This window comes from Rhinolophus ferrumequinum, chromosome 16, assembly GCF_004115265.2.
Source record: "Rhinolophus ferrumequinum isolate MPI-CBG mRhiFer1 chromosome 16, mRhiFer1_v1.p, whole genome shotgun sequence".
NCBI classification, from domain to species: Eukaryota; Metazoa; Chordata; class Mammalia; order Chiroptera; family Rhinolophidae; genus Rhinolophus; species Rhinolophus ferrumequinum.
In genome coordinates, this window is record NC_046299.1 from 24,287,552 (window position 1) to 24,313,771 (window position 26,220).

The 26,220-nt window shown below is 40.9% G+C and overlaps 1 protein-coding gene and 1 non-coding gene across 4 annotated transcripts; both read left to right on the forward strand.

The window, feature by feature from the left end:
- The first annotated feature begins 2,477 nt into the window (after window positions 1-2,477).
- Window positions 2,478-25,743, forward strand: CWF19L1 (CWF19 like cell cycle control factor 1). Of its 3 annotated transcripts, none has more exons than XM_033130891.1 (14): window positions 2,478-2,613; window positions 5,379-5,463; window positions 6,367-6,445; window positions 6,978-7,079; window positions 10,163-10,377; window positions 12,351-12,469; window positions 14,046-14,130; window positions 15,707-15,847; window positions 16,718-16,829; window positions 17,548-17,627; window positions 21,118-21,327; window positions 22,108-22,227; window positions 22,678-22,775; window positions 25,315-25,743. In XM_033130891.1, the coding sequence occupies exons 1-14, from the start codon at window positions 2,591-2,593 to the stop codon at window positions 25,457-25,459; spliced, it is 1,614 nt and encodes a 537-aa protein (XP_032986782.1). In that variant the 5' UTR covers window positions 2,478-2,590; the 3' UTR covers window positions 25,460-25,743. The 3 variants fall into 3 exon arrangements, with proteins under 3 accessions (XP_032986782.1, XP_032986783.1, XP_032986785.1); XM_033130892.1 differs by having other exon boundaries at window positions 2,513-2,531; XM_033130894.1 differs by having other exon boundaries at window positions 2,557-2,613; window positions 6,383-6,445.
- Window positions 21,764-21,911, forward strand: LOC117036517 (small nucleolar RNA SNORA12). Its single transcript, XR_004425408.1, has one exon. It is a non-coding gene; the product is annotated as a small nucleolar RNA SNORA12 (small nucleolar RNA).
- Window positions 25,744-26,220: the final 477 nt, after the last annotated feature.

Genomic DNA, 26,220 nt, shown 5'->3' on the forward strand with positions numbered 1-26,220 from the left:
TATTTCCTGATTTCTGGTAACTTTGGGCTTAGTTTGTTCTTTTTCTAGTTCCTTAAGGTATAATGTTAGGTTGTTTATTTGAGATCTTTCATTTTTCTTACTACAGACATTTATAGCCATAAACTTCCTCTTAGAACTGCTTTGCTGCATCCATAGGTTTTGGTATGTTGTGTTTCCATTTTCATTTCTCTCAAGATATTTTTTATTTTCCTTTTGATTTCTTTTTTGGTCCATTGGTTGTTCAGGAGTGTGTTGTTTCATTTTCATGTATTAGCGAATTTTCCAGTTTTCCTCCTGTTGATTGAACTCCAGTTTCATACCAATGTGGTTGACATAATTTCTATCTTCTTCAATTGGTTGAGACTTGTTTTTGTAGCTTATCATATGATCTATCCTGAAGAATGTTCCATGTGTACTTGAGAAAAATTCTAAAGCCAGACTTGGCACGCATACAAGGCTCCTATTTTTTTCAATCTTGTTTTTTGTTACTCTGATACTTACATTGTGTTCAGCTATCTTTTTTTTTTTTTTAACTAAAATGTATTGGGTGACAATGATCAACAAAACTACATAGGTTTCAAGTGTATAATTCTCTAATACATCATCTATATATCGCATTGTGTGTTCACCACCCAGAGTCAGTTCTGTGTTCAGCTATCTTGATCTACCTTAATTCCTATGAATGAGTTTTCTTTTCATAAGCTTTCTACTTTACAATGGATTTAGATTTGCAGGAAAGTTTTAAAGATAATACAGAATTCCATGGATGAGTTTTCCTATCTTACTGTAGTTTTCTCTTCCTGAAATTATTACTCATCCATGTTTGGCAAACTTGTACTGTTCAAGATACAGACTTGCTATCCACTCCTGGGCTGGGCTTTATTACCCAAAAAACATGCTTAGTGTGCCAGTAAAGCAGGGACATCGATATTTATGAGGCAGAGAACTTGATATTTCCCAAAAAGGCATTACAGAAGTGAGGAACACCAGAACTTTCTTGTTCCTCCTTAAATTTATTCATTTTTAATTGCTTGGCTGCCCTTGGTGACTCTTCTATGCTCCTCAGTTGTCAGGATCTCTCATGTTTGTTTCCATTTCCTTACACACTGTTGTCTCCTACTGTAAAGTAAATATAATGTGAGTTAGGTGCCCCTTTGTGCCTTCCACTTGTTGTCAGGGGAACGCTCTGTCCAGGTGACACCCAGACATTGACTCCCCATTCAGCAGGAGTAAACTCAGGAAGGCCTCGATAGCCCCCCTGGTTGAACAATAGCTGACCCGCTGGTGGAACACATGAATAGGATCACATAGGTTGCCCTGTGGCCATAATAACTTCATGTACATTGTGAAACTGCCGGAAGCATGTCCCCCTGCCTTCTACCCTGGATAATTACCCTGAAACTTGTGATTCATTGTCCCCATGCTTTCTGATTGTAATCGCTATGGCTTGGCATTCTTTCCCGACTGGTAATCTATTGGAAAAAACCCTATATAATTAGTGTCCTGGGGGAGCCTTAGTCGGAACTCTCCAACTGGGATGCTCGATGGACACACCTGAAGCCAAGACGCTGTCTCGGTTCCCCAGCGCCTTGGAAACACTCTGGGTGGTGAGAACTCACTGTTCCTCTTTGTCTTATTTTGCTTTATTCTATTTCACTTATTGCTTCACTTAATAATAAATAGTGTTGTGCTGCCTCAACTCTGTCTCAGTGTGCATGCTGAATGCATATTGGACACCCACATTCTGTGGCCACTTAAAACGTAGCCCCTTGCTGCTACACCTACCAATTGGCTTGAACTCTCCAAAAAGTCAATGTCATGAAAAACAACCAAAAAGGTAGGTGGACTATTGTAGATTAAGAGATTAGAGATAGAACCAAATGCAAGTGGGAAACTTGACTGGATCCTGAATGAAAACAAAGGTATAAAATAAATTTGAGGGGACTAAGGAACTTTAAAATATGGATGTGTGTTAGGTGATATTATTGAATTGCTGTTAATTTTCTTAGGTGTGGTAAAGGTGTTATAGTTAAGTAGGAGATGTTTTTATTAGGAAATCCATGCAGAGGTATCCCTGATGTCTGCCATTTACTTTGAAATGACTCAGTGAGAATAAAAGTGCTTGTGCACCTTGAAAGAGAGAGGGAGAGAAAGGGAGAAGATTTGGCAACATATTGAGACTAATTGAATCGAGGTGATGGCCATTATTCCTTTAACTTTTGGACAGATTAAAAACTTGCAAAAAGCGTCTGTCTTGCCCACCAGAGTGACAGTTAGATTAGGGTAGGTTAGGCCCCAACATTGTGCCGAGAGCTTCCTAGCAGCTCAATAACTTCAACTGCCCCGAAATAAAAAATCTTAATGGGATTCCTTTTTCTCATTTCCCCTTCCTCCTTTGCTCTCCTTAATGCCTCGTCGAGGCGAAACCATCCGAGAGAGGCTTCTGGGCCTCGGCGCTTGCCGTCGATCCCTGACTCTTCATTGGCTGGGTGTGCTGATGTCTTACTGTAGTGCGGCCGCTCATTTTTGAGGTGCGCGGATCCGGTTTCCTAGTTTTTGGTGGTGGTTCCAACCCGGGCTGTTGGGACCGATGGCTCAAAAACCACTGCGCCTGTGAGTGACCCTGAATAGGAAGTGTGTGTGTGTGTGTGTGTGTGTGTGTGTGTGTGTGTGTGTGTGTGTGTGCGCGCGCGTGTGCACGCGCGCGCGCGCCTGCGTCCGCCCGCGAGGAGCTTTCTCCAGACGCGCAGAGGGGATGAAAAGGCGGGGGCGGGAGCGGGGCCGCCGCTGGAGGGCTCCCATCGCGTCTCTGCCTGGCTGCGGTCCATCTCTTTTCACGGCTGTTTTCGCTTCCGAGGGGGACTCTTGGTGACACGTGCTGGGAGAAGCGGAAGCTCCCAGTGTCAGGCCTCCTCCGTGTTAGGCCGCGCTGGCCTCGGACACATCAACCCCTGTTCATTTCTCCCCGCACTCTATTTATTAACCCGAATTTCTAGGCATGGGACCCACCGTTGGGCCCTGGACAGGATAGATAGACAGGAGTGTCTGCCCTGGCGCGCTTATTTTTTGCGCGGGGCGTGGGGTGGGGTGGTGAAGACAGGACTTCATTTCAACAAATGTGCAGCAGATATTTATTGAACAATCGCAGTGTGCCGGGCACTGTGCTAGGCGTTGCACAGATGGAGTTCCTGCCTTAATGTAGCGAATAGTCCAGAGGAACAACAGAATAATGAAAGAATCCAGATAAATGTAAAGTTATGGTAGTGATAAATGTCAGGAAGAAAAAGTTCACAGTTCTGGGAGGAGTGTTTGCCTCCATGTGAGGAATCAGGGGAGTGAGGATTGAGCCTTGATTGATATTTTTATCTTTATCCTTAAAAAGCCATTGAAATGGTGAAGAAATTTTCATTTTGGAACGCGATTCTGGCAGCAGTGTGGAGAATAAATTAGAGCCAAAGTAGACGACAGCTAGGATTAGACAGAGTGATAACAGAAGAAAAATGCAGGCAATTCATGGTTTATTAGGGAGATGAAATCAACAGGGCTTAGAGATGGTTTGCTTGTGAGAAGGACTTGGCACTGTTGGGGTCCTCGATTTCTTTTTTCAGTGGGATAGGAAACACTGGAAAAGGGCCCAGATGAGGAGATGATGAATTTTGAGGTGTCCTTTGAAGTACAAACTGGCCATGGGTCTCCCAGAAACAAATAATTCCATGTGACAACTGCTGTGATAGAGGAAGAGCAGGATCCGGTGGAAGCACCAGGAATTGAACACTGATGGTGACCGCAGGGCCTCCTAGAAGAAGTGGTGCTCTGAAGATTAATAAAAATGCTTAATAGAGTATTACAGGGCATGCTCTGAAATGCTGTATGGATTTCTGAAGTTTCGAGAGTGACTTTCTGAGCTGGTCGGGAAGACTTGAGAGATGTGTTAGGCCTTGAAGGATGGGAAAGATTTAGACTCAGGATGGGTAGATGGGACTGTTAGGAGAGGTAACTACCCCGGGGGATGGCAGAAGCAGACACTGATCAGATCGACAGTAGGGAACGTTTCTGTTAGGGAAACTTGGAGAAGGCGCTGGGAAGAGAGATGAGGGACTTGTGGAAGGCTGTGGTTCTGCAAGCAGTGGAGTTCTCGTAATGTTTTTGAGTTTTAGACTTGGGTGTATGTATGAAGGATAGATTGGAAGAGGAGAAGGCATCAGAGGAAATGTAAGCGTATTCTCTACTTTGTGTCCAACACCAGATTTATTATATGTCTCTCTGATTCTGCTCCTGCTGTATCACAGGATTCAGTTGCTCACTCCATGCTTTTCCTTGATTTTCCACTTTCCCTCTCCAATTCGTGTTCAGTCTTCAGAATTCTAAGTTTCTCATCTGTTTCTCTCCCGCGTCTTCATTTGACATTGCCCTTTTTGCTTATATTTTTGCTTACAGTCAGTTGTTCCTCCAGACCATCTTTTACTCCGTTACTAAAATGATCTTTCTAAAACAAATGTGATCATGTCACTACCCAGCTTGAAAATGTTCGGTGATATGGACAATAAAAGCTTACCAGAAACACATAGTGGCAAAACAGTAAGAACTATATTTCAAGCTGAATTAAAAGACATTAAGAAAATGACATGAAAAGTGGGAAAACCATATAAATCAGAATTATAAAAACTCAGAAATGAGATGGTAGAACAAGCTACTTTACAACTTTGGGCCCGTCTCCTTTATGTACCTTAGCTCTTGTCACTTTCAACCTGCCCGCCCCCTAACACGTTACACATACCTCCTATTGTAGCCCTTTTCATGTAAATTAACTATCAGAATATCTCCCCTTCCTTGATTGTAAACTCTTTGAGGCTTGAACTGGGTCTTCCTCCTCTTTGTACTCCTAACATGTCCTTAGTGTAGTATTTGGCATATTGCACGTAGCATATTGTAGGCGTTCAGTACGTGTTTGTGGAATGGATGATTGCAGCCCTGTACTAAGATGGTGACAGTGGAAATATAAAGGACAGAATGGGTGTGTAAGATGTTTGGAAAAAGGGGTTGACGGGACTTGGTGACTGGAGGGGAGATTTTTGACACTCGGTGACCAAGTTGGTGATAGACCAATCCACAAAACTTGGGAAGTGAGAAGAAGAAACTGGTTCAGTTTTGGAGGAAATGATAGCTAAATTTTAAATATGGTGAGTTGAAAGTGTTGGTGAGACCTTTAGCTGGAGCTGCCCAGTGGACACTACTAGTTCACATGCACTGAACCTCTCAGGAAACCTCAGAGAGACTAGGTCACGTATCTGCCTAATCCAGGAAGACTAGTATATACCAACCTTGGCAGGCCTATTCATATTGCCTGAATTGTCTTAATGTTTATGTCTTGTTTGCAGCTTGGCTTGTGGAGATGTTGAAGGAAAGTTTGATGTTTTGTTCAATAGAGTTCGAGCAATTCAGAAGAAAAGTGGAAACTTTGACGTAAGATGTTTCTTTTTACTGAATTTAATTTTACTGTTGTAGTCAAGCATACCCATATAAAGTTTGGGCTCCTTTATTCATTTCTTGATTGAACACATACTCGTTTTTTTTTTGTGAGATTGAGTTTCTTTTGTGAGCCTAGGAACTTATAGCTGCAGAGTGGTGGGAGGAGGGAGATCTGTTTATCTTTTTATGCTTTTCAAATGTCAGTCTTGTTACTTTATTACTGTATACCAAACAGAAAACAGACTAGTGGAACATCCCTACTTTATTACTGTATACCAAACAGAAAACAGACTAGTGGAACATCCCTACGTGATTCTGACCACTGGGTTTGGGAAGCGCAGATGTATTTCATGACTGTATAGTACAGATTAAGTCTGTATAGTACTCATAAGTCTGATAACATATGAGTAAATGCTTCACAAACCAGAGAACCTTATATAAATGTTATATGTGGTTCCCAAGTAGACTGTAAACTAGAGTACAGAAGAGTATTATAGACATGGGGATAATAGGTTGATTGGCTTAAAGTTTAAGTAAAGGCAACAGGCAGGAAATATGTCTTTTATGCCTTGTATTTCTCAGGGTATCTAATAATTAAAGTTTTGTATTTCACAGAGACATTCTTCAATGTCGATTTCTCCATCTTTCCCTGGACCCCTTCTTCCCCATCCCCAACTTGAACTTGACAGCCAGTGAGGCAAAATTTCGTAGTGTGTAGAATCAGAGTAACCATTACAATTGCTGCTGAAGAATTTATGTATTGAAATTCTGCAAATTGATTAAGGAAAAAACCTGGTTTATGACCATTACTTAGGATAATTAGCTGAATAATGTTACTAGCAATTATGTACTGATAAAAAAAAAATCTCATATATCTGTTTGAAAAACTCATTTTAGCTGCTGTTGTGTGTAGGAAATTTCTTTGGCTCCACTCCAAATGCTGAATGGGAGGAGTATAAAACTGGCATCAAGAAAGGTATGGAAGTTATTTTTATTTAACAAATGATTTCTGACGAAGTTGCAAGGCTGCACAGTTCTTGCTGGGTTTTTTTTCTCTTTTTTTCCCACACGTGTTATTTAAGAATTTCCCTTTGAGCTCTGCATGGAGCTGGAAAGGATGCGTATGCATACATGTTCACATTTTGAATTTGGTTGGATTTAGTTTCAGAAAAATCATTCTCTTCTAAGTATACAGGAATTAAATAAATGCAACATATGTGCCTTTTGCTTTTTCCAAAACTAGTGTTTTTTTTATTAAGCTCTTTAGGGTCTATGTTTTCCTAATTATACATTGACCATCCTCTTTAAAATGTCACTTCATCAACCTAGTGATACCATTTAATAGGCTGGCCACAAGTTGAGAGTTGGATATCCTAACTGGTGAGCATGTTCGACCTATAGGATTACAGACTCGTTACTTTTGCTGTGATTATCTTTCCTATAGGGAAGCATTTCTCAAGTTCAAACTCTGGTAAACTCTGTGGTGTCGTGTCTGCTTCTCTCACCAGCTCCTATTCAGACGTATGTGCTAGGTGCCAACAACCAGGAAGCAGTAAAATATTTCCAAGATGCTGATGGGTGTGAATTAGCTGAAAACATTACTTATCTGGGTAAGTGGATATTTTTCATGTTTGTAATGAACATGATAAAGTGTCCCTAGGAATTACTATCCTAGGAAATATATAGCTGGATTTTTCTGCCATTAATGGGTGTTTCTTTCCCAACGTCTGTGTCTATACCCTTAAGACTGGCATTTTTTCCTTTGTTGTCTTTCCTACCTGCTTCCAATCTCCTTATGTTCCCAAAACCAAATGCATACTCTTTCAACCAAATAGAGGACTTGACTACAGTGTATCGAGTACTTAAGGTATAAATTATGTTAAAAAAACTTCCCTGTGTGTGGTCTCACCATATAACATTGCTAGATATGTGTACACCTTACTTGTTAAGAGTCCTAACTAGCTATACTTCTAGCTTTCACTAAGGTTTTGGGAACTTAAGTTTTGAGTTCTGATCCTTGGATTTTCCCCCTCCCTTTGTCCTTTTTCTGGTTCCAGGTCCACTCTTTAATTCCAGGTTAAAGTTGTTCCCTCTCCACACCTCTGAATCTCTTTTAGTGATTCATTCAATGTCTGGTTGTTTTAAAAACACTGTCAACTTTTGCTTTTGTTTTCCCATCACCTGTTGTCAGTCTATAGCCTCTTGGATCATTCAGCTAATTTTTTTTTTCCCCTAAAATGGCTCCACTGCTCTTCACATTTCCTCTTTCTTGGTCTTTCATTTCTCTAGAACGCTTATACATCATCTTTGCTGTAAATGCCCTTCCTCTCCCTCACCATAGTCCATCTTGGCCTTTCTTCTCCACATCTGACTGTGGCCTTCCTGTAAGCAGTCTCTACTGCTTACTGCTTGTTTCCATCAGGTGGGAGGGATGAGGGATGCCTTTAGGCAAAAAATTGAGGGACAGATTTTTTTTTTTTAAAGATTTTATTGGGGAAGGGGAACAGGACTTTATTGGGGAACAGTGTATACTTCCAGGACTTTTTTCCAAGTCAAGTTGTTGTCCTTTCAATCTTAGTTGTGGAGGGCACAGCTCAGCTCCAGGTCCAGTTGCCATTGCTAGTTGCAGGGGGCGCAGCCCACCATCCCTTGTGGGAGTCGAACCGGCAACCTTGTGGTTGAGAGGACGCGCTCCAACCAACTGAACCATCCGGGAGCTCAGCTCAAGGTGCCGTGTTCGATTTTAGTTTCAGGGGGCGCAGCCCACCATCCCTTGCGGGAGTCGAGGAATCGAACTGGCAACCTTGTGGTTGAGAGCCGGCACTCCAACCAACTGAGCCATCTGGGAGGCAGCTCAGCTCAAGGTGCCGTGTTCTATCCTAGTTGCAGGGGGCGGAGCCCACCATCTCTTGCGGGATTCGAGGAATTGACCTGGCAACCTTGTGGTTGAGAGCCAACTGGCCCATGTGGGAATTAAACCACCTTCGGAGTTAGGAGCATGGAGCTCTAACCGCCTGAGCCACCGGGCCGGCCCCAAGGGACAGATTTTTGTTTGTTGTTTTTAACCACAGTTGTGAGATACACATTTTGAAATCCTTTTGTTGTAGTTCCTAACATGGGCCTGACTTATGGCAATTCTCACTGTAGTTATTAGATTTGGATTAAGATCCCGGCTGTAGATGTTTATGGCAGCCATTTTACAATATGAATTTAGTACCAGGAGTGGGAAGAACAGCTGAAGAATTTGGGTTATTTCTGTGAAAGAGGTTTTTTGAGATCCAGTAGGAGGAGCAAACAATGAACTTTATAGTGAACATGTGATACTGAACTTGAAGTACTGGCAGAACATCCAACATGTTGGATGGTCTTTTTAGAGTTATAAACAAGGTCAGTGTTGAAGAGTATAGATTTTGGGGAGTTGGTCCCATAAAGATGAAAAATAAAGCTCAGAAGAGGATCAAACTGTTGGGTCTTATATTAATTTTTGCTGCGAAAGACGCATTAGGGCGTATTTTCAGGGGATGTCTTATATTTTCATGTACAGCAATCTACATTTATTCAAATACAGTCATGTCATCTTCTTCTGGAACATCGTCGTAACGTACTGAATGCATCCGTCTGGCTGATGATCTAACGGGGGCTTAATTTCGGGGAAGGTCTTATTTTCGGAGAAACACAGTACTACCTTGTGGTGGGTTCATGTATCTTCATCTATAGGGTAAGCAAAGAGAGGTGAAAGGGATTAGAAGAGTGTGGGGAGAGGTAAAAATATTATCAAGTTCACAGATTCTGAGTGGAGAGAGAATAGTTTCCAGAGTAGAGACCATTGGTGATCAGTGACTTCTAAGCGAATGGGTAGGAGAGGGAAACTAGATTGCAGTGGGGACTAAGGAACTAATTAAGAGGTAAAGCACTTAGAGAGGACAGGCTACTTTTGAGAAATTTGAAACTGAAGGGAAGACATTTATTCGTCAGTTAGTATGTGTGTTCCTTTCTTAGTATGCATGTTTATTAGTTAGTATGTTCCTTTATTAGTTAGTGTATGTATTAATTAGTATGCTTAATGTTCTATTTTCTGAGTGGAAAGAGCCAGTTGAAAAGAAACTCAGTAGATGAAGGTAAGGTGAAAACTGATGGAGCAAGGTCTCGAAGGCATAAGTGAGAAATAAATTGAGAAGAGGGTAGAGTCTCTAAGTTTTCCCAAACAGTTGCTCTTTTGAAATGTTTTCCTTTATTGGAAGCTGCTGCCTACATGAAGAGTACATCTCTTCCAGACTATGCACCTCATCCTCAGAACTGCAGTTATTTTGCCTTCTCATTGTCTCTCCTTATGTCCAGGTGTCTGGGTTTCTCTTAATCCATGTAGAGTCTGCTCTAGAAGGCAGAAAGCCTTTCTCTTAATTAGTGCTTCGCAGCTCTTTTCATTTGTAAGGCTCCTGGGGTAGACGGACTGGCCGGTGGGCTCCAGCAGCATGCACATAAGGGCTGCTCTTACTGAACAGAAATACTGCTGGAGCCAGGCAACACTGAGACCTCGCAGCCAGAAGGAGGCTCTAGGAGAATTTACATCATTCAGACATGTTGAATGGCAGAGCAGTAGGAGAGTCATGGCCTGGGGAGAGAAATGCATCCTCATAGTGACATTTCATTTTGCAGTCTGGATTAAAACTTGTCTGTTTTTCTTTGAACCCAGGTCGTAAAGGTGTCTTCACTGGAAGCTCGGGGCTGCAGATTGTGTACCTCAGTGGGACAGAGTCCTTACATGAGCCGGTCCCAGGTTACAGTTTTAGTCCCAAGGATGTGTCGTCCCTGAGGACAATGCTGTGTTCAACATCCCAGTTTAAGGGTGTCGATATCTTGCTCACATCCCCGTGGCCCAAGTATGTGGGGAACTTTGGGAATTCTTCTGTGAGTAGTGTTTGTTCAGTTGGAATTTCTAAAAGCAAATTGCACTGGCTTAATTTGGGCTTCGTTTGCTCTTTATATTGAGTATTTTAGCTCTTAGAACCTTTCAGTAGAAATCTGTGACTGTCTTCAGGATGCCTAAAACTATACCAACAATGCAAAAGTCGATCTTATGGAAAATACAATTCACAGATGAGATTGCTGAAATCTTAGTTATAAATGAATGGTTCTTTAAATTATATTCTCTGCTTCAGATGCCCTCAAGCTTCCTCTTAATGTGTTTTGAGGGTTTACTGATTTTTAGTGAAAAGATTTACAGCTAGTGGCAGCTGTGTAGTTGTATTTTCCCCCTTCCATTATAGGTTATGCTTTTTGGCTGTCAAATTGTTTTTTAAAAATGGAATCGTGGGATCGAAGATTGAAAGATCTAAAGATGGGAAATGAGATGCTGAACACTTGGTGCTTCTCTAATATGAAAGCTTTAATGTTGGGATGCACTGGAGCTCACCATAGCACTTGATATTAATATTTTTATAAGCAATCTAAAAGAGGATATACACCAGCTTAGTGAGGGGCAGCTATCATGGGCTGGGAAATACTGTATTGGTAGAAATAAGCCTAAGGAACATCTGGAAAAGGTGTGTATGAGGGCAGAAAGCATCAGCTGAGCTTCAGTGAAGGGAAATGTAAATGTATTTGGGGCATATCAATTGATAGATGCCGAGTTATCAGTGATGATCCAGAAAAGGGTCTTGTAGAGCAGTGTCTGCCACTTCTGCGCAATTTGTCCGTGACCAAAAGGGCCAACAAGATACCAGGTATTGTCAGGGAGGATGCCGAAAGGCAAAGGGGCAATGCTGTATTCCCTTCCACAAGTCCATGGTTGTTTGTTAACTAGAGTACAAAGGGCAGTGCCGATTGCAGTGTAGAGGATACAGCAAAGTGAGGGAAGGTCCACCGGATTACTAAGCTGATGACGGATGGGAGACAGATGCATGTGATGCTCTGTAAGGAAGGATGAGAAGAATGAGGGCAATTTGTTTTACGGGTGCTGAAAAAGGATCTTGATTGACCTTTATAAATAACCATACACGACATAGGGGAAAAAACAATACAGTTCACCAGTCCCTAAGATACTACTACAACTAACCTCAAGAGCAACTCCCTGCCCTTCAGCAGAAACCTGAACGAGGCGAGCATAAGACAAAGGGAAGTTCTTGCTTTACTTAGTGGAAAATGGGCTTTGGTGATTTCTTTATTTCCAGCTAATAACTTCTCTTGGAATTCATAGAGAACCTCAGGGATGAGAGATGACAAATTTGTTGTTAATGGAAGCTGGGGATGTTCTGAGAACAAGCCTAACTTTGGACAAACTTTGTTACAAACTTTACAACAAGGGTTGTTACAAACTTTACAACAAGGGTATGGTTGGCCCTTCCACAAACCATGCCTTCCTTGACTGAAGCAAAATAAAGGATTGCGTGCTTATGTGATGCACTGTATAGGGCCCCCAAGTCCTTGAATATTCCATAGGAAATATTCTATGGATCCTGGGGGCCCTGAAAGCTAGCTTAAGTTTCATTTTCTGCCTTGACTATCTGCATGGTCAGAACTATAGGCACACGACAAAGCAAATTATAGAAGCAGTCTGTGGGCTTCAGAGAGGGAGAGCTTACGTTCCAAAAAAGATTTTAGTAGGTTTAATAAACCCTGTTGCGGGTATTAGTATGGAGGACTTACCTTTTAACCTCGAGCTTCCAGCAATTGTTGCTATTTCTGCATTTGTACTAGCCCAGTTCCCCCATATGTGTTTGAGGTTTCTCTGGTTGCGATAAGTAGGGAATTTACTATGCAAATCCTACTGCCTACATTTGTATCCACATGCAAACATCAGAGACTTCAAAGTGTCTTGTTATTTTTTTGCATTTCTGGGTAACTCTTCAATTTGTTAAGATGACTAAGTTTCTATTTACTAGGGAGAAGTGGATACCAAAAAGTGTGGCTCTGCTTTGGTCTCCAGTCTTGCCACAGGCTTGAAACCAAGATACCATTTTGCTGCTTTGGAAAAGACCTACTATGAGAGGCTTCCATATCGGTGAGTAGCATTTCATTCTTTTTGGCTTTTTGAAGAATTTGCCTTGGATCTCCTGTGTAAACTTCTCATGCTCATTTCAGCCACATAACATCTTAGTTCTTTTTAGTTACTCAGGTACTGAAATGAGGGACTCAAGTTGTTCAACTTCTCTGAGTTTGTTTCCTAATTTGAAATACAAGGGATTGCACTGTATAGAGCTCCTGAAAGGTTTGAGGATCTATCTTAAAGTCCCCAACCCTATGTGAATCCTTCTTGCCACTCTCACCTTCTTCTGTAGTCACTTCCCTCTGACTCTCTTTTGTTTCCTTCTTCCACTTTTAAGGACCCTTGTGGTTATGTTGGGTCTATACAGGTAATCCAGGATCATCTTCTTATCTTAAGGTCAGTTGATTAGCAAGTGATTAAATCCATCTGTCACCCTAATTTCCCTTTGCTGCATAAACTAACATTGACCGGTTATGGGATTGGAATATAGACATCTTTGGGGAGGGGAGGGCCTTTATTTTATCTATTACACCTGGATAGTTGAACAGTGGAAAGTGTTAGCAGTTCTTCAGGTCATTGCACTAGTCACTATTTGCATGAAAGAAAGACACTTCTCAGGATATTCCTTAATGTCTTCATGTATTGTTAAAACTTCCATTTAATTATGACTAAACTTGTTCTTATCATAAAAGTTGGTGAAAGTTGCTTATGAAACAGCATGACTTTTACCTTATAATGATATCAGTCCCATTTACCAACTATGAATGTACTTATTCTCCTTAGGAAAAACAAGTTGTAGCAGACAGACTGTATTTTGATTTTATTTCCTTTCACTAATGTGAATATAAAATCGGTGTTTGTATATTTATTTACATAAAATGGTATACTAGATTTTAAAATAAAATTGTATTTTGTGACAGATTCAGGAAATTTCTGAGGCATGAGGAAAGTAAAGAACTCCTAAGGATGGGCATCTGTGTTAATGGTCAACTCGCTAAAAATAAAAAATTTATATCATGCCATAACTTTTTTTTCTTTTTAATTACAAATAATTGGTCAATATAGAATACTTATAAAACAGAAAGCTCAAAAAATATTTTGGTATATGCAGTTCCTGTATTTTTTGTATGAAATAATAGATACTCATGTATTTTTATATTTTTCCTAGAAAAATGAAATCATCCTATGTATTATTATTTGAAGCATGTTTTTTTCCCACTTAAAACTCATTTCTTTTTGGTTTTCATTATTATAAATTTTTATTACACAAAATAAGAGAGAACAGTATAATGAACCCTTTTGTACTCATCACCTAGCAATTATCAACATTTTGCCAATTTTATAACTCTTTTAAAACTGAAAGTTGGAGTTTTTGTGCTTTTCAGATATATGATGTTCTTTTTCTGTAACAACAGCCCTGGGAGGTAGAGATGCTTATCCCACTAGATGGACAGGTAACATCTGAGATGATGTTACTGGTGGTGATGCACTCAGAATTCTCTTCATGGCCCCGTGGAGTCTACATCCTTTATAATTGTAAATCAAAAGTAAAGTGTGTTGGTAACCCGGTAATCTCTCAAATATGTTATAGAAACCACATCGTTCTGCAGGAAAACGCACAGCATGCCACCAGGTTCATAGCTCTGGCAAATGTTGGAAATCCAGAAAAGAAAAAGGTAAAGATTGAGTATTTGGGGGTAGGTTGCTATTCATTGTCTGCCTGGTAAATGTTTTTCTTGCCCAGTTTCGCATTGAGGTCTTCTCATCTCCCCAACCTCAGTGTCCCAGCACCTCAGTGACTCCTTTGTAAAGATATAGTAATGAAAGGTCAGGTTTCCATGGGTCCTTTGTGGGAGATTTTAGAGAAGGGTTTGGGAAAATAGGCCCAGTGGAACCAAGGCAAAATTTCAAATGAATGCTGTTTCTTTCTTCCCACCTCCACGTGGTTGTCTCTGTGGGTATTCACGAGTTCGCCCTCAGACGGTAGGTTCTCTTGCTTTGCTGCTTTTAGCAACTTCATTTAGCAGAAATAATAAAGTCCTCCCACAGTTTTACCTAAGCCTTCCTTGGCTTTGGAAAATCTCAGTGATACCTGGAGTCTGTCTTTGTACTAGAAAATGTTGCAGTTGAAAGAAGGCGAATATACTAGAACAGTACATTATTTTTCTTACTTCCCTGAGAGCATTTCTGATTCCGTAGGGCCAAAATCAGGATATAGTGGATTGAGACAGCTAACATCAGAACAGCCAGGCAAGTGGGTAAATAGATAAATCCTCTGGCGATTACTCCACTATAAGATGCCGTAAACAATGTACATGCAAAAGATAAGCAAATACATATTTTGTCTTTTCCATACTATCTTAAGCTTTAAAGCCCAATGCATTCTTAGCAAGTTTAGATTTGTAATTTTTTCCCCCTGCATTTTTAAGATATCACTCAGAGTATTTTTAGTCTACTGCATTACTTTCAGGAATGTGTTAGCCTTAGCCCTAAGCAACTTATACTTCAGTCAGAGTATGTACATTTTTTAATTTGGCAAGCATTATTAAATTCATCTCAAAATTTTGTTCCAGTTTAGATCCCCACCAGCAGTGTATGAGTTTGTTTTCTAGCCATATTCTCACTGGGTAGTGTCAAATTTTTAAATAAAGTTTTTGCCATTCTGATACATGAAGATGGTGTATCATTGTTAATTATTTGCATTGTAGTGAGGTTAAGCATCTATTCATATATCATCTAAAGTCTCAATATCTGTGCCATGAGTCTGAGATTCTAGATGTTTGTGTGAATATTTATTTCTTTGCTACTAGTCCCTAAGAAAATTTATCGGCATACACAGCAGAAATTGTATAATGTGAGAGGGAAACACTAAGTTGTCCAATTTAGTTTTCATTAGAAAAAGAATGGCAGTGCCATGATTCTGTTGACGAAATACACAAAGATAAAGGACTCAGAGACAGAAGCAGTTTGTCTTCAAGGATTATGGAGCAAGTCCCTCTAGTCCTCTTTGGTTTGTGTAAGGGCGGGGACTTTGATTTGTTGCTTTTCAGCCCCTGGTTAACCCCTGCAGAGATCACTGAATTGGCATTTGATTTCCTAGGTATTTTATGAGCCACAGATAGGCCAGTTGCTGCCCTTTTAACTTCACTCAGTTTCTGAAGCCTTCTATGAAATCTTCACAATAAAATAGGTTGATTACGTTTGGATAAACAGTATTTCCCTTTAATGTTATTATGTTATTTTTCTCCAAAGTATCTTTATGCATTCAGTATTGTTCCGATGAAACTAATGGATGCAGCAGAACTGGTAAAACAGCCTCCAGATGTCACTGAAAACCCTTATAGAAAATTTGGGAAGGAAACATCCATAGGAAAGCAAATTCCTGCCCCTGAGGTATGTTCTGATTGAGAGGTGGTATTATTCTGGGCAGGATTGTCTATTATACGCGTCCTTTTGCCAGTTATAGTTTAATTCATAAGACAGGTTTACTCCTTAGAATCTAAATCTGTTTTTTCCTTGTGATATCATGGTGTTGTTTAGAAAGCCTTAGATTTCAAGTAAACTCAGTGTTTTTTATTGTAGTTTGGGGTTAACAGTTTCATATTTTAAGTCTTTCTTTGTCTAAACTTGGTTCATATGTTGGGGTTACATATGTTAGGTTTTTCCATGTCTAAAGTGGATTCTCTATTCTTAACTTTTCAGGCCAGGATCCAACAACTGCTTGATAGCAATGTAATTTGTGATTTTATAATGAATACTAGTAGGTAAATGAGATTCACTCTGAAGAAATTTCTAAATAGACTTCTTTGAAATTAATTTTCTCCTCACTAGAGTAAGGAATGTCAAGTTCCCTTACTAGTATGCATGGTCTGCTTTCTCAGACGTTTTTTATGAGTAGCCTTCTCATCTTTTTAATTAAAGTACAGATAGAGTTGTTCGACCTGTAAAATTTAGGACTGCAGTATGGCCCTACTGAGAGGAGAAAGCAAAGAAATTTGGGTGGGTTCGTATTGTTGTTTTAGGCAAGAATTGCTCTATGCCTTGCATGTTAACTTGCTTTTCCAAAGAGGTGAATTTGGTGGTAGCTTGGATAAGTGTTGAGAAGTATGACTGAGTCCAGGCATTTTCTCTAGACTAGGCGGAAAGGGCTAGGAGGAAAGCTAGACATGGCATGGCAGGAATGTTCCTTTGTGTGTGAATGGTTGGCTATTTGTCTAATGGTTAGTTTAATAACACTTACTCTTCTACCTTTGGCCATTCCAGGAAGAGCCAGCCTGTCAGTTTTTCTTTGATTTAAATGCAACGCAGGGAAGGAAGCGTTCATCTACAGGCAGAGATAGCAAGTCTCCTCACCCAAAGCAGCCTCGCAAACCTCGTAAGTACCTTGGTTCCAGAGGTTTCCTATGCGAGCAATAACTTACTTCAGGTCTTGTTTGGGAAGCAGCATTGCTAAGAGAGCCTCTTCTGGCGGAGGAAAATTTACACTGAGTCATAGGACCAATAATAAAAATGAAATAATACAAAGATGGCCTGACTTTGAGGCTATCTAAGACTATTCCTGTAAGAACTGTGGGAAAAGCCTTTTTCATTTATGTCTGTAAAACATGTGAGGTGAAGAGCCTGCAAAACCAATGTGGGTTCATAAAATAATAGAATAATCAAACTGGTAGAAAAGGCTCTTCCATTAACATGCTTTTTATCCACCGCTTTGTTTCAAGATGAAGAAGCTGACCTTGGGAGGGTAAACTGACTGCCCAGGGTCATGTAACTGGGACTGGAACTGGGGCTGCTGGCACCCGCTTCAATGTTCTTTCATTGCAGCCTGTTGCCAGTTATGTGCTACGTTGGTCAATATGTGGTTATCATTTGTGGATCACCAAACTGTGGAATGGCTACAAATTCAGAATTTTTCTAATACAGGTTTAGTTTCCTTATAATGGTGATGGGGTGTGTGTGGTCCTAGTGGGAGCGCAGCAGGCCCAGCCCGTGGCAGTGCTGTTTGCCAGCCTTCGCAGGATCTAAAGATCAGACAAGGGGGATTATGTGCAGGAATGCGTGGGCCATAGTAACATTTGGCTTTCTTCCCCATGAAGCTCAGCCTCCAGGACCCTGCTGGTTTTGCCTTGCCAGCCCTGACGTGGAGAAGCATTTGGTGGTCAACATTGGCACGCATGTGAGTTACTTCCGTGGATCTTCCACAGAGAAGGAGATAACCTGTTTGCTTTCTATTCACTTAAATTTTACATATCATGAAATTTACTTTAAGTATGCAGTTCAGTGGTTTTTAGTTTCCTGAGTTGTGCAACCATCATATAATACAGTTTTAAAACATGTCCATCTCTCTAGGGAGATCCCTCATGCTATAGTGAATCTCATTTCCACCCTCAGCCCCACACGACTACTAGTCTACTTTCTGTCTCCATGGGTTTGCCTTTAGGGACATTTCATATAAATGGAATCATGGAATTTGTGGTCTTTGTGTCTGGCTTCTTTTATTTAGCATAATGTTCTTGGGGCTCATCCATGTGGTGGCATCTATCAGTATTCCATTCTTTTTTATTGTCAAATAGCATCTCATTGTGTGGCTATATTATAATACATTTTGTCTATATGTTCATCAATAAGTGGACTTTTGGGTTGTTTCTACTTTATGGCTATTAGGAATAATGCTGCTGTGAATATTTGCATGTATATCTTTGTGTGGACATATGTATTCATTTCTTTTGGATAGACACCTAGGAGTGGGATTGCTGGTAAATTTATGTTTAACTTTTTAAGAAACTGCCAAACTATTTCCCCAAAGGCAGCACCATCTTATATTCCTACCAGCAGTGTTATGAGGGTTCCTGTTTTGCCACTTCTTCACCACCGCTTTTCATTGTCTCTCTTTTTGATTGTAGCAGTTCTCCTGTAGTGTTGTAGTGTCAGTTTCACAAGATACCTCCCTTCCTACCTCCCTCTCTGACAAATAGGTGTGGATCTTCTAGGGTGATGCTTTTATAACTTCTTGAACTCTTATATTTTTATTCCATCCTACTAAAAAGCGGTAAATTCTCAGTGTTGTCTAGTAGTAGAGGATACAGCTTCCTAATGACAGGAATCCCCATCATCACGTTCCTGGTGTCGGTACCTGGGAACCCAAGTAACCATTGTAAGGTTGCTTGATAAGCACTGAATCAGACTGAGAACTGGATGACCTTCAGGATGCTTTTACTCAAGCTCTGGAAAACTGATGAAGTCCTATGTGTGTCTCCCAGTAAATAGTCACAAACCATTTCTCAATGTGTGGTGCCTCTGCACACAGATACTTTCATCGGTTTTCCATTGGTTTATTCTAATTTTTGTTTCTGAGCGTGACCTTTTCCTCAGCTTATCCTGACAGTGTGAGGGCCTTTTATCTTGGCTTCCTAGAGACTGACCTACTAGAGTTTCAATTTCATCCTATTTTCTCTTTAAGTTACACTCTCCTGCCTTTGTTGTTTCAGACCGAAAAGTCCCAGTTTTTACATTTTTTGGTCTTTATTATTGGTACATTCCTGTCTGTAGAGGCAGGACTAATGGGGTCCAGGCCCGTGGCACAATTGGGCCATGGAGCCTGTGGGTGAACTCTTTGCCGCGAAGAAGAGCAAGCTTGAAAAGCTCTTGCTTTTATGGGAATGCCCTTTTTTGGATTATCTCTTTTGGACCTGTTTTCCTCTTTGGATTAGGTTATGCCAGTCTTCTCTCCCACACCTTTCCTTGTACGGTAAGGCAGGCAGGCTTTGGACTGCTTTCTGCTTCGGAAGCTTCAGTAGGTTCAAAATCCCACGTAGTGGGAAAGAGGTTTGGAATGGGTAACTTAGCTCAATGCTGTTGTCGGCCCCAGGGAGAAATGACCTTTTTGTTCCATTCACTTTCCTATTGCCCTGGGTATGAGCTAGGGGATAATCAAGGAAACCTGTTTGTTTCTCATCTCAGCCTGAAGCTAGAGAGACAAAAGCATATCAGGTCTTGATTGTGGGCCAGCCCAGCACCCCAAGTAGGAGACCACATAAGGATTTTAGCCTAGAGCCTACCTAGTAATGAAGTCTCCATGTATCTACACTGTCCTTTGTCTGGTGGAAGGCTCTTGGGAACCTCTGGTGACCTTTGGGTGTCTGGCAGAGGGTTTGGAGTCCTCTGTCTGCACCCATTCCTCTTGATTTCCTCTCATTACCTTTCCCCCTGGCTTTCTCGATCTTTGCCATGCCTTCCTCAAGGGGCATACAAGAAATATGCTGATGGCCCATGGCCACACATTGGTAAAAGGAGAGGAAGACTGCTAAGAATTCCAAATCACTACTGCAAAGTCCATGCACTTTACTCTGGGAGAATCATTCATTCAGGTCCCATTTCTACATTTGAGATACAATTGGAGATAATTTGAGTATAGAGCAGATTGGAAGGTGAGAGTTTGAAAGAGACGGAGGAGACTAGGCAGGTGTGAAACTGTTCACAGGAACTGGAAGGTACTGCGTTGGGGGTTGCTATTTAGTCTAGACTAGAAAGCTTTAATAACCTCAATGCACATCCCAATATAAAAACTACTGTTTATGGGGGTGACCCTCTGACATACAGAAAAGGCTAGAAGACTCAGGCTTCCAGAGTAACCTTTGATAACAAACCCAATCAAAACTGGCTATTGTAAAACTTAAGAAATTGTTGTAGTGCTTATGATGTTTGATGAACTTCAGTTATCTGGAAAATTAACTTTGTAGCTGTGCTGAGTCCCCTATGCCGACTAGATCAAGGATGGTCATGCTTTAGTTTGTTTCCAATACCTAGCTTGTCACTCTGTTGGACTTTCTCAGTGTAGATGAAAAATAAATGACTGCTTCCTTCAGCCTTAACTTGGAACCCACCACGCTAAAAGTAGACTTGGGATTGTTTTTTCTAAAGCTATGGCACCTTCATGTGTTGGCATTGGTATTCATTGGCCTTTCTCTACTCAGTTTTCCCTTCAAAGAATGTCTGAGTGTAGAACAGTCTTGCATGTTTCAGTTTTGACAAATATTTTTAGTTGCTATTTAGTGGCTAGCATCCATTGTTGGAATCATAGTTTTCAGCCTCTTTGGATGTACCTGAGTTTGAGGTTTCTCCTCCTTCCTTCCACCCCATTAGGTTATGAGTTTGTTTTCATTTTGTAGAAGTTAGCCAGCAGCTTAAGGCTGTAGGGACATTGTCTGCTAATCATGTCACCTTAGCCCTGTTTATGAGCCCAGGGGGAGTATTGGAGTGGGATTGGATATTACTGTAGGGAAGGTGGTCATTTGGAAATCGGAAGTGGTATCTTTCTGAAAAATTCTGTTCAAGTTTGAAGACTGGAAGAGAAAACCAACTGTTGTTCTGGTCCCCTCCAGCTCGGGTGTGTTTGAAGCCAAAAACCTGTTTGTATGCTGTTCATTTGCTCCCAACTCATTTGATACTTGCACAGATATTTGTTGTGTCTAATCTCATTCTTTAGCAGGTACTTGAGAATGTTGTTATAACCTCAAAAATCCGATGTTAAAAGTTGGAGAATTTCTATTAATAGCCTCTTTGAATACTTCTTCCACACCCCCAGGCTCATTCTTTGTGTAGGCTTTTCTCCCTGAAGAATTATACGTGTAGTATTGATGTCTCACTTCTGTGCGCTTCGTCTTCAGTGCTACCTTGCCTTGGCCAAAGGAGGCTTATCTGATGACCATGTCCTCATCCTGCCCATTGGACACTACCAGTCAGTGGTGGAGCTTTCAGCAGAGGTGGTGGAAGAGGTGGAAAAGTATAAGGCCACACTGAGGAAGTTCTTTAAGAGTCGAGGGAAACGGTGTGTTCTGTTTGAGAGAAATTATAAGAGCCATCACCTCCAGCTTCAGGTAAGCGGTCTCTGCCCAAGATCTTGGAAGGGCCCTCTAGGGACCTGGATTTTGATGAATATTTGAATCATGTTAATTTAAATAATTAATTTGATTAAGATTTAAATATTTGACTCCAATATAAAAGTAAATATTTACCATGAATTTTCACATTAATATTTAACTAATGTTCATTTAAAAGGTTAAAGAGTCTCTGGTGAGAACTCAGGGGGAAGTGCCTGGTCAGTAAGTGAACTGCACGGACAGTAAGTGCCTAGTTTAGAAAAGGATTGGGTAGTTGAGCAAGGTTCCAAGACAGATTTGGGCCCTGATAGGTAGAGTTTGAGAGATTGTATTATGTGTGATGCCCAACATGAGTGACTGCCCAGAGGTAGGAAACAGTCTCAGAGCCTGCATGCGGCTAGCAGCTCATTTTTGTTATGGCTAATTGGTTTGTAGTTGTGGTGGTTTTCTTTCTGGCACATTTGTTAAGTTTTCAAATGGGCCTGACTCTGCCACCTATATTATATAGGAGCTGGCAAAGGCTTGATGACAGAGAGATGTCTCTCTAGCCTTTCCCGTATGAGAGATTGGCTCCCACACGGGGCACGCTGTCTCATGAGTTTAAGTCCTTACAGACAGGCCTACATTAGACCTGTCTGGCCTGAGGAGAATCTCTGCTGAGGGGTGTTGCTCCACCCCTGTGATGGATTTACTACTTCTCAGGCACGACGTCTCTGGGACCTGCACGAAGAATTTCTTCTATCCTTTACCCCACCTTACCCCATTCCCGCCCCCCAGGTCATTCCTGTGCCACTCAGCCTCTGCGCTACTGATGACATTAAAGATGCCTTCGTTACCCAGGCACAGGAGCAACAGATAGAGTTGTTGGAAATCCCAGAGCACTCTGACATCAAGCAGGTAAAACAGGAGGGAAAGGTGACGTGCAGGGAGAAGTAAAGACCTGGTTTCTGGCGTGTTGAGCCTGAGGTACTATCAGGGCATTCCAAAAATGTTAAATAGGCAGGTGACAATTTGGAACTCGAGCATGGAGTATTGAGTAGATTGTAGACAAAGATGGCATTACAGCAATGCCTCAGTGCTTTCCTGATAAGAGCAAGAAACTGGAAACTTCCTGACGCAGCAACTTAGAAAGATGGGTGCCACTGGGAAGACCTTTGTAATAGCTGTCAGTTTGACTTTTTAAACTCTAGTTCCACTAAGTAGCTTGGGATCTATAGCTGCTCACATCCTTTCTCTTGTGCGTCTAGACTGAATTCTTTGCCGAATTAAAGCTGGTAAGATATGAGCTAGGATTTTAGATTTTTTAAAGCATTATTGTACGTGCTCATGCAACTCTGTTTACTTTAGATTGCACAGCCAGGAGCAGCATATTTTTATGTTGAGCTTGACACAGGAGAGAAGCTTTTCCACAGAATTAAAAAGAATTTTCCTTTGCAGTTTGGAAGGTTTGTATATTTTTCTTATTTTACATGTATTTTCGTTAGACCTACTCTGAACAAAGTAGTGGGATGCATGGACAGTTAATCAAAAAGCCAAACATGAAACAGTCCTTGCTCCAAGGAACCAACAGTGTTAGAGCGAGTCAGATATTGACATTTATGACAGTAGTATAGTATAGAATGTGAAAAGTACCATTACAAAGTCTTCAGGAACAATGTACTTTGTTTTAAAATAATTTTTTACTTTTCAATTGCAGTTGACATACAATATTATATTAGTTTCAGTGTACAGCATAGTGCTTTGACATTTCTATAACTTACGAAGTGATCACCACGATAAATCTAGTACTCATCTGACACCATACATAGTTATTACAATATTACTGACTATGCCCTTATGCTGTACTGTACATCCCCATGACTATTTTGTAACTACCGATTTGTACAGGAACGATGTACTTTAGAAATTCAGAGAAGGGCGAGCTCATGTCTGCTTGGTGAAAGGCTTCATGAAGGGGTGGAAGTTGAGTAGAGAGCAAACATTGGACTGTGAACATTTTACCCCGGGTAATAAAGTGCTACCATTAATTGAACATATGCTCTGTGGCAAGTACCGTGCTTTGAACTTTACATGCATTGCCTTATTTAATCTTCCCAATTCTGTAAGGTAGGTACTGTCATCTCAGTTTACCGGTATGATAGAAATGCTCAATAAGTCTTCATTGTACGATATAGTAATCACTAGCCACATGTGCCCATGAGCACTTGAAATGTGGCTAATAGGGCCTAGGAACTCAATTTTTAATTTTAATTAATTAGGATTAAATATCTGTATTTGACTAGTGGCTCCTGTAGTGGACAACATGGCTGTGCATGCTTAGGTAGCTTGTCCATGGTCACACAGAGGTAGGTTCAAACCCAGGCCTGTTGGACCCCAAGATGTGAGATCTTAACCTCATTATTCTCTAGTGGCCTAAAGGTCTGGATGAGGCTTCATTTCTGCTCCTCATATCAGGTAGAACATGACTATAAAACCGTACAAGGAGTGGTATAAATTAGGCAAAGACTGAAGATCGGAATTTGCTGACAAGAAAAGATAGACTATGGAGGGGAGTCGAAAATGTGCAGTACAGATAACCTGCTGCTGGTGTCCGTGATTTGCAGATGTTTTATTCCCCCACCTGTCCCAATTAGATCTGAGCTTTGAGTCAACCTTAAGCCCTTCTTGGACTAATTTGGAAAGCCTCCAAGAGATTGCCACCATTGGATTAAGTCCAGTAAATGTAGTTGTCTACGTTTTCAAAAAGATCATTGACAAATGAGAACAAGTATGTTAGGAGCTTCAAGCATTTGACATTATCTTTTTGTTGTTGCCTCAGCAACAGATGCAGATGTGGACGCTGATGATGTAGGCACATGATTGCAGATATACACAGGCACATAAGCCTACAAGAGAGATTCTCTGGATGATTTTATGCTCATGATAGTTGTATTTTCAACACTGTAGTTTTCAAAATGCTAACTTACAGTTACATAGCATTTTATAGTTAACAAAATACTTGAAAAGACTTTTTTTTCCCTGCTGCTGTACAAGAAAGGTGATTCTATCTTCATTTTACAGATGAAGTCAGCTCAAGGTTTGCCCAGGCAGATAGAACTTGAGCTCGGGGTCTCTGACTTTTAGGAGACTCATGTGATTGATTTTCAACTCTTCTATTTATTGTAGCTTTATTGTGGGAAATGAACCGTATAGATGTGCATAGAGTTACTTCTAATATATCAGCATAAGTAAAAATAAGTAAAAGTGTAAAGCAGTGGCAGTTAGAAGGTAGCCTGTGTGTAAGTTTGTATGTAGTTATACTGGAGTCCTAAGAGCCAAGACAAGTTTTGTTGGTATTGAGCCTGTGCTGTTGTGTCCACATACGCCTGAATCCGCTGAAAGGAGAGGCAGAAGGTTAGAGTGAGGTGTGATACTAGGTGCCCAACTCTGCACCATGCCCTTACCAAACTCATGGTCTAATTGGGATGACGAAACTGGAGTTTAAGGTAGGATGTAATCAGAGCCAGTCTGGTACTTTTATTGTGTTATTTCCATACCTCACAAAACCCTTAGTTCGCATTTCATAGGTGAGAAAATCAGGACTCAGAGATGAAATCTTCTGTTTAAGTCATAGACAGCCAGGGACAGAGCTAGGAATGGAATCGTCTCTGATATTTCTGACACCAGGGCCTGCCCTCTTCAGTGCCATGTTGCTTCTTTAAGTACCAATAAATGTAGTTCCAAGTTCAGAGAAGTAAATGGGATTTGAGGGGTTAAGAAAGAGGTAGGATCTGAGTTGGTCACTTAAAATGAGTATAATTTTAATAGCTAGAATGGCAGAGAAGGCACGCAGGGCAAGAGAAAATGGTATGAGTGAAGTCAGAGGAATTTGCATGCCTTGTTTGGGTGATGCTGAGGAGAGCTCTCTGGTGGAGAGGAAAAGAAGGTTGGGGGGGTGTTCAGGCTGATACTGTCTATTTTGATTTCTTTGTACTCTTTCTGCAGGGAGGTCCTGGCCAGTGAAGCCATCCTTAATATTCCTGACAAGTCTGACTGGAGGCAGTGTCAGATCAGCAAGGAAGAGGAAGAAACCTTGGCTCGCCGCTTCCGGAAAGACTTTGAGCCCTTTGACTTTACTCTGGATGACTAAGCAAAGGGAAAGGCACTTTATGAACTTCACAGGAAGTAGTAGCAGCCTGTTTTTTAAGAAACTACAGTCTCCCGTGGGGACTGTTTTCCTGCCTCTTTTTTTGTGCATTCCCATGGAACCTATTGGTAGCAAGAGGCCTAAAATTGAATATTTTTTGGAAAAAGTCACATTCTAGGAGGAAAATCCTATATTCAAGGCATGTCTGTCATCCAGCTCCAAATACAGCTTTTGTTTATCAACATTTTCCAAAACATTTAAACTATCAAATAAAATCCAAATACTTTCCCGTGTTTGGGAAGTGCCTGATGTTCATGTTACCTGTAACCACTGAAATAAAGTCGTGTGTGTGTGTGTAATAGGAGGAGCCGGGGCTTTAGGCCCAGCTGTTATCACAGGATGTCACAGGTGGCTTCTCCCTGAGCAACCCAGGATGGAGAAGGAACCCAAGGCCTTTGCCATTTTTCTCATAACATTCATTTGTTGATATGAAAGAGCTCATTCATTTCTTCAGCAAATATTTAACTCCTATGTGCCAGGCATTTTTCTAGGCTCCAGGAGTATAGCCATGTCCCAACATGGTCTCTGTTGTCCCAGAATTTACAGTCTAATTGGGAAGAGAAAGGGCAGATTTAAGATAAGAAGATGAGTTCTGCTTTAGATATGCTGAGTTTTAGATATGTTGAGTTCTTGCATAGTTATAAACTTATGGAGATCTGGATTGGAGATCGGGCTTTGGGGATCATCAGGGTATAGGCCATAGG

Bases quoted from the DNA above. Each gene is read 5' to 3' on its own strand.
- CWF19L1 (XM_033130891.1), top strand. From the start codon at position 2,591: ATGGCTCAAAAACCACTGCGCCT. The intron at 5,464-6,366 runs GTAAGATGTTTC...AACTCATTTTAG, and splicing joins AGAAAAGTGGAAACTTTGAC to CTGCTGTTGTGTGTAGGAAA. The intron at 6,446-6,977 runs GTATGGAAGTTA...TTCTCTCACCAG, and splicing joins TAAAACTGGCATCAAGAAAG to CTCCTATTCAGACGTATGTG.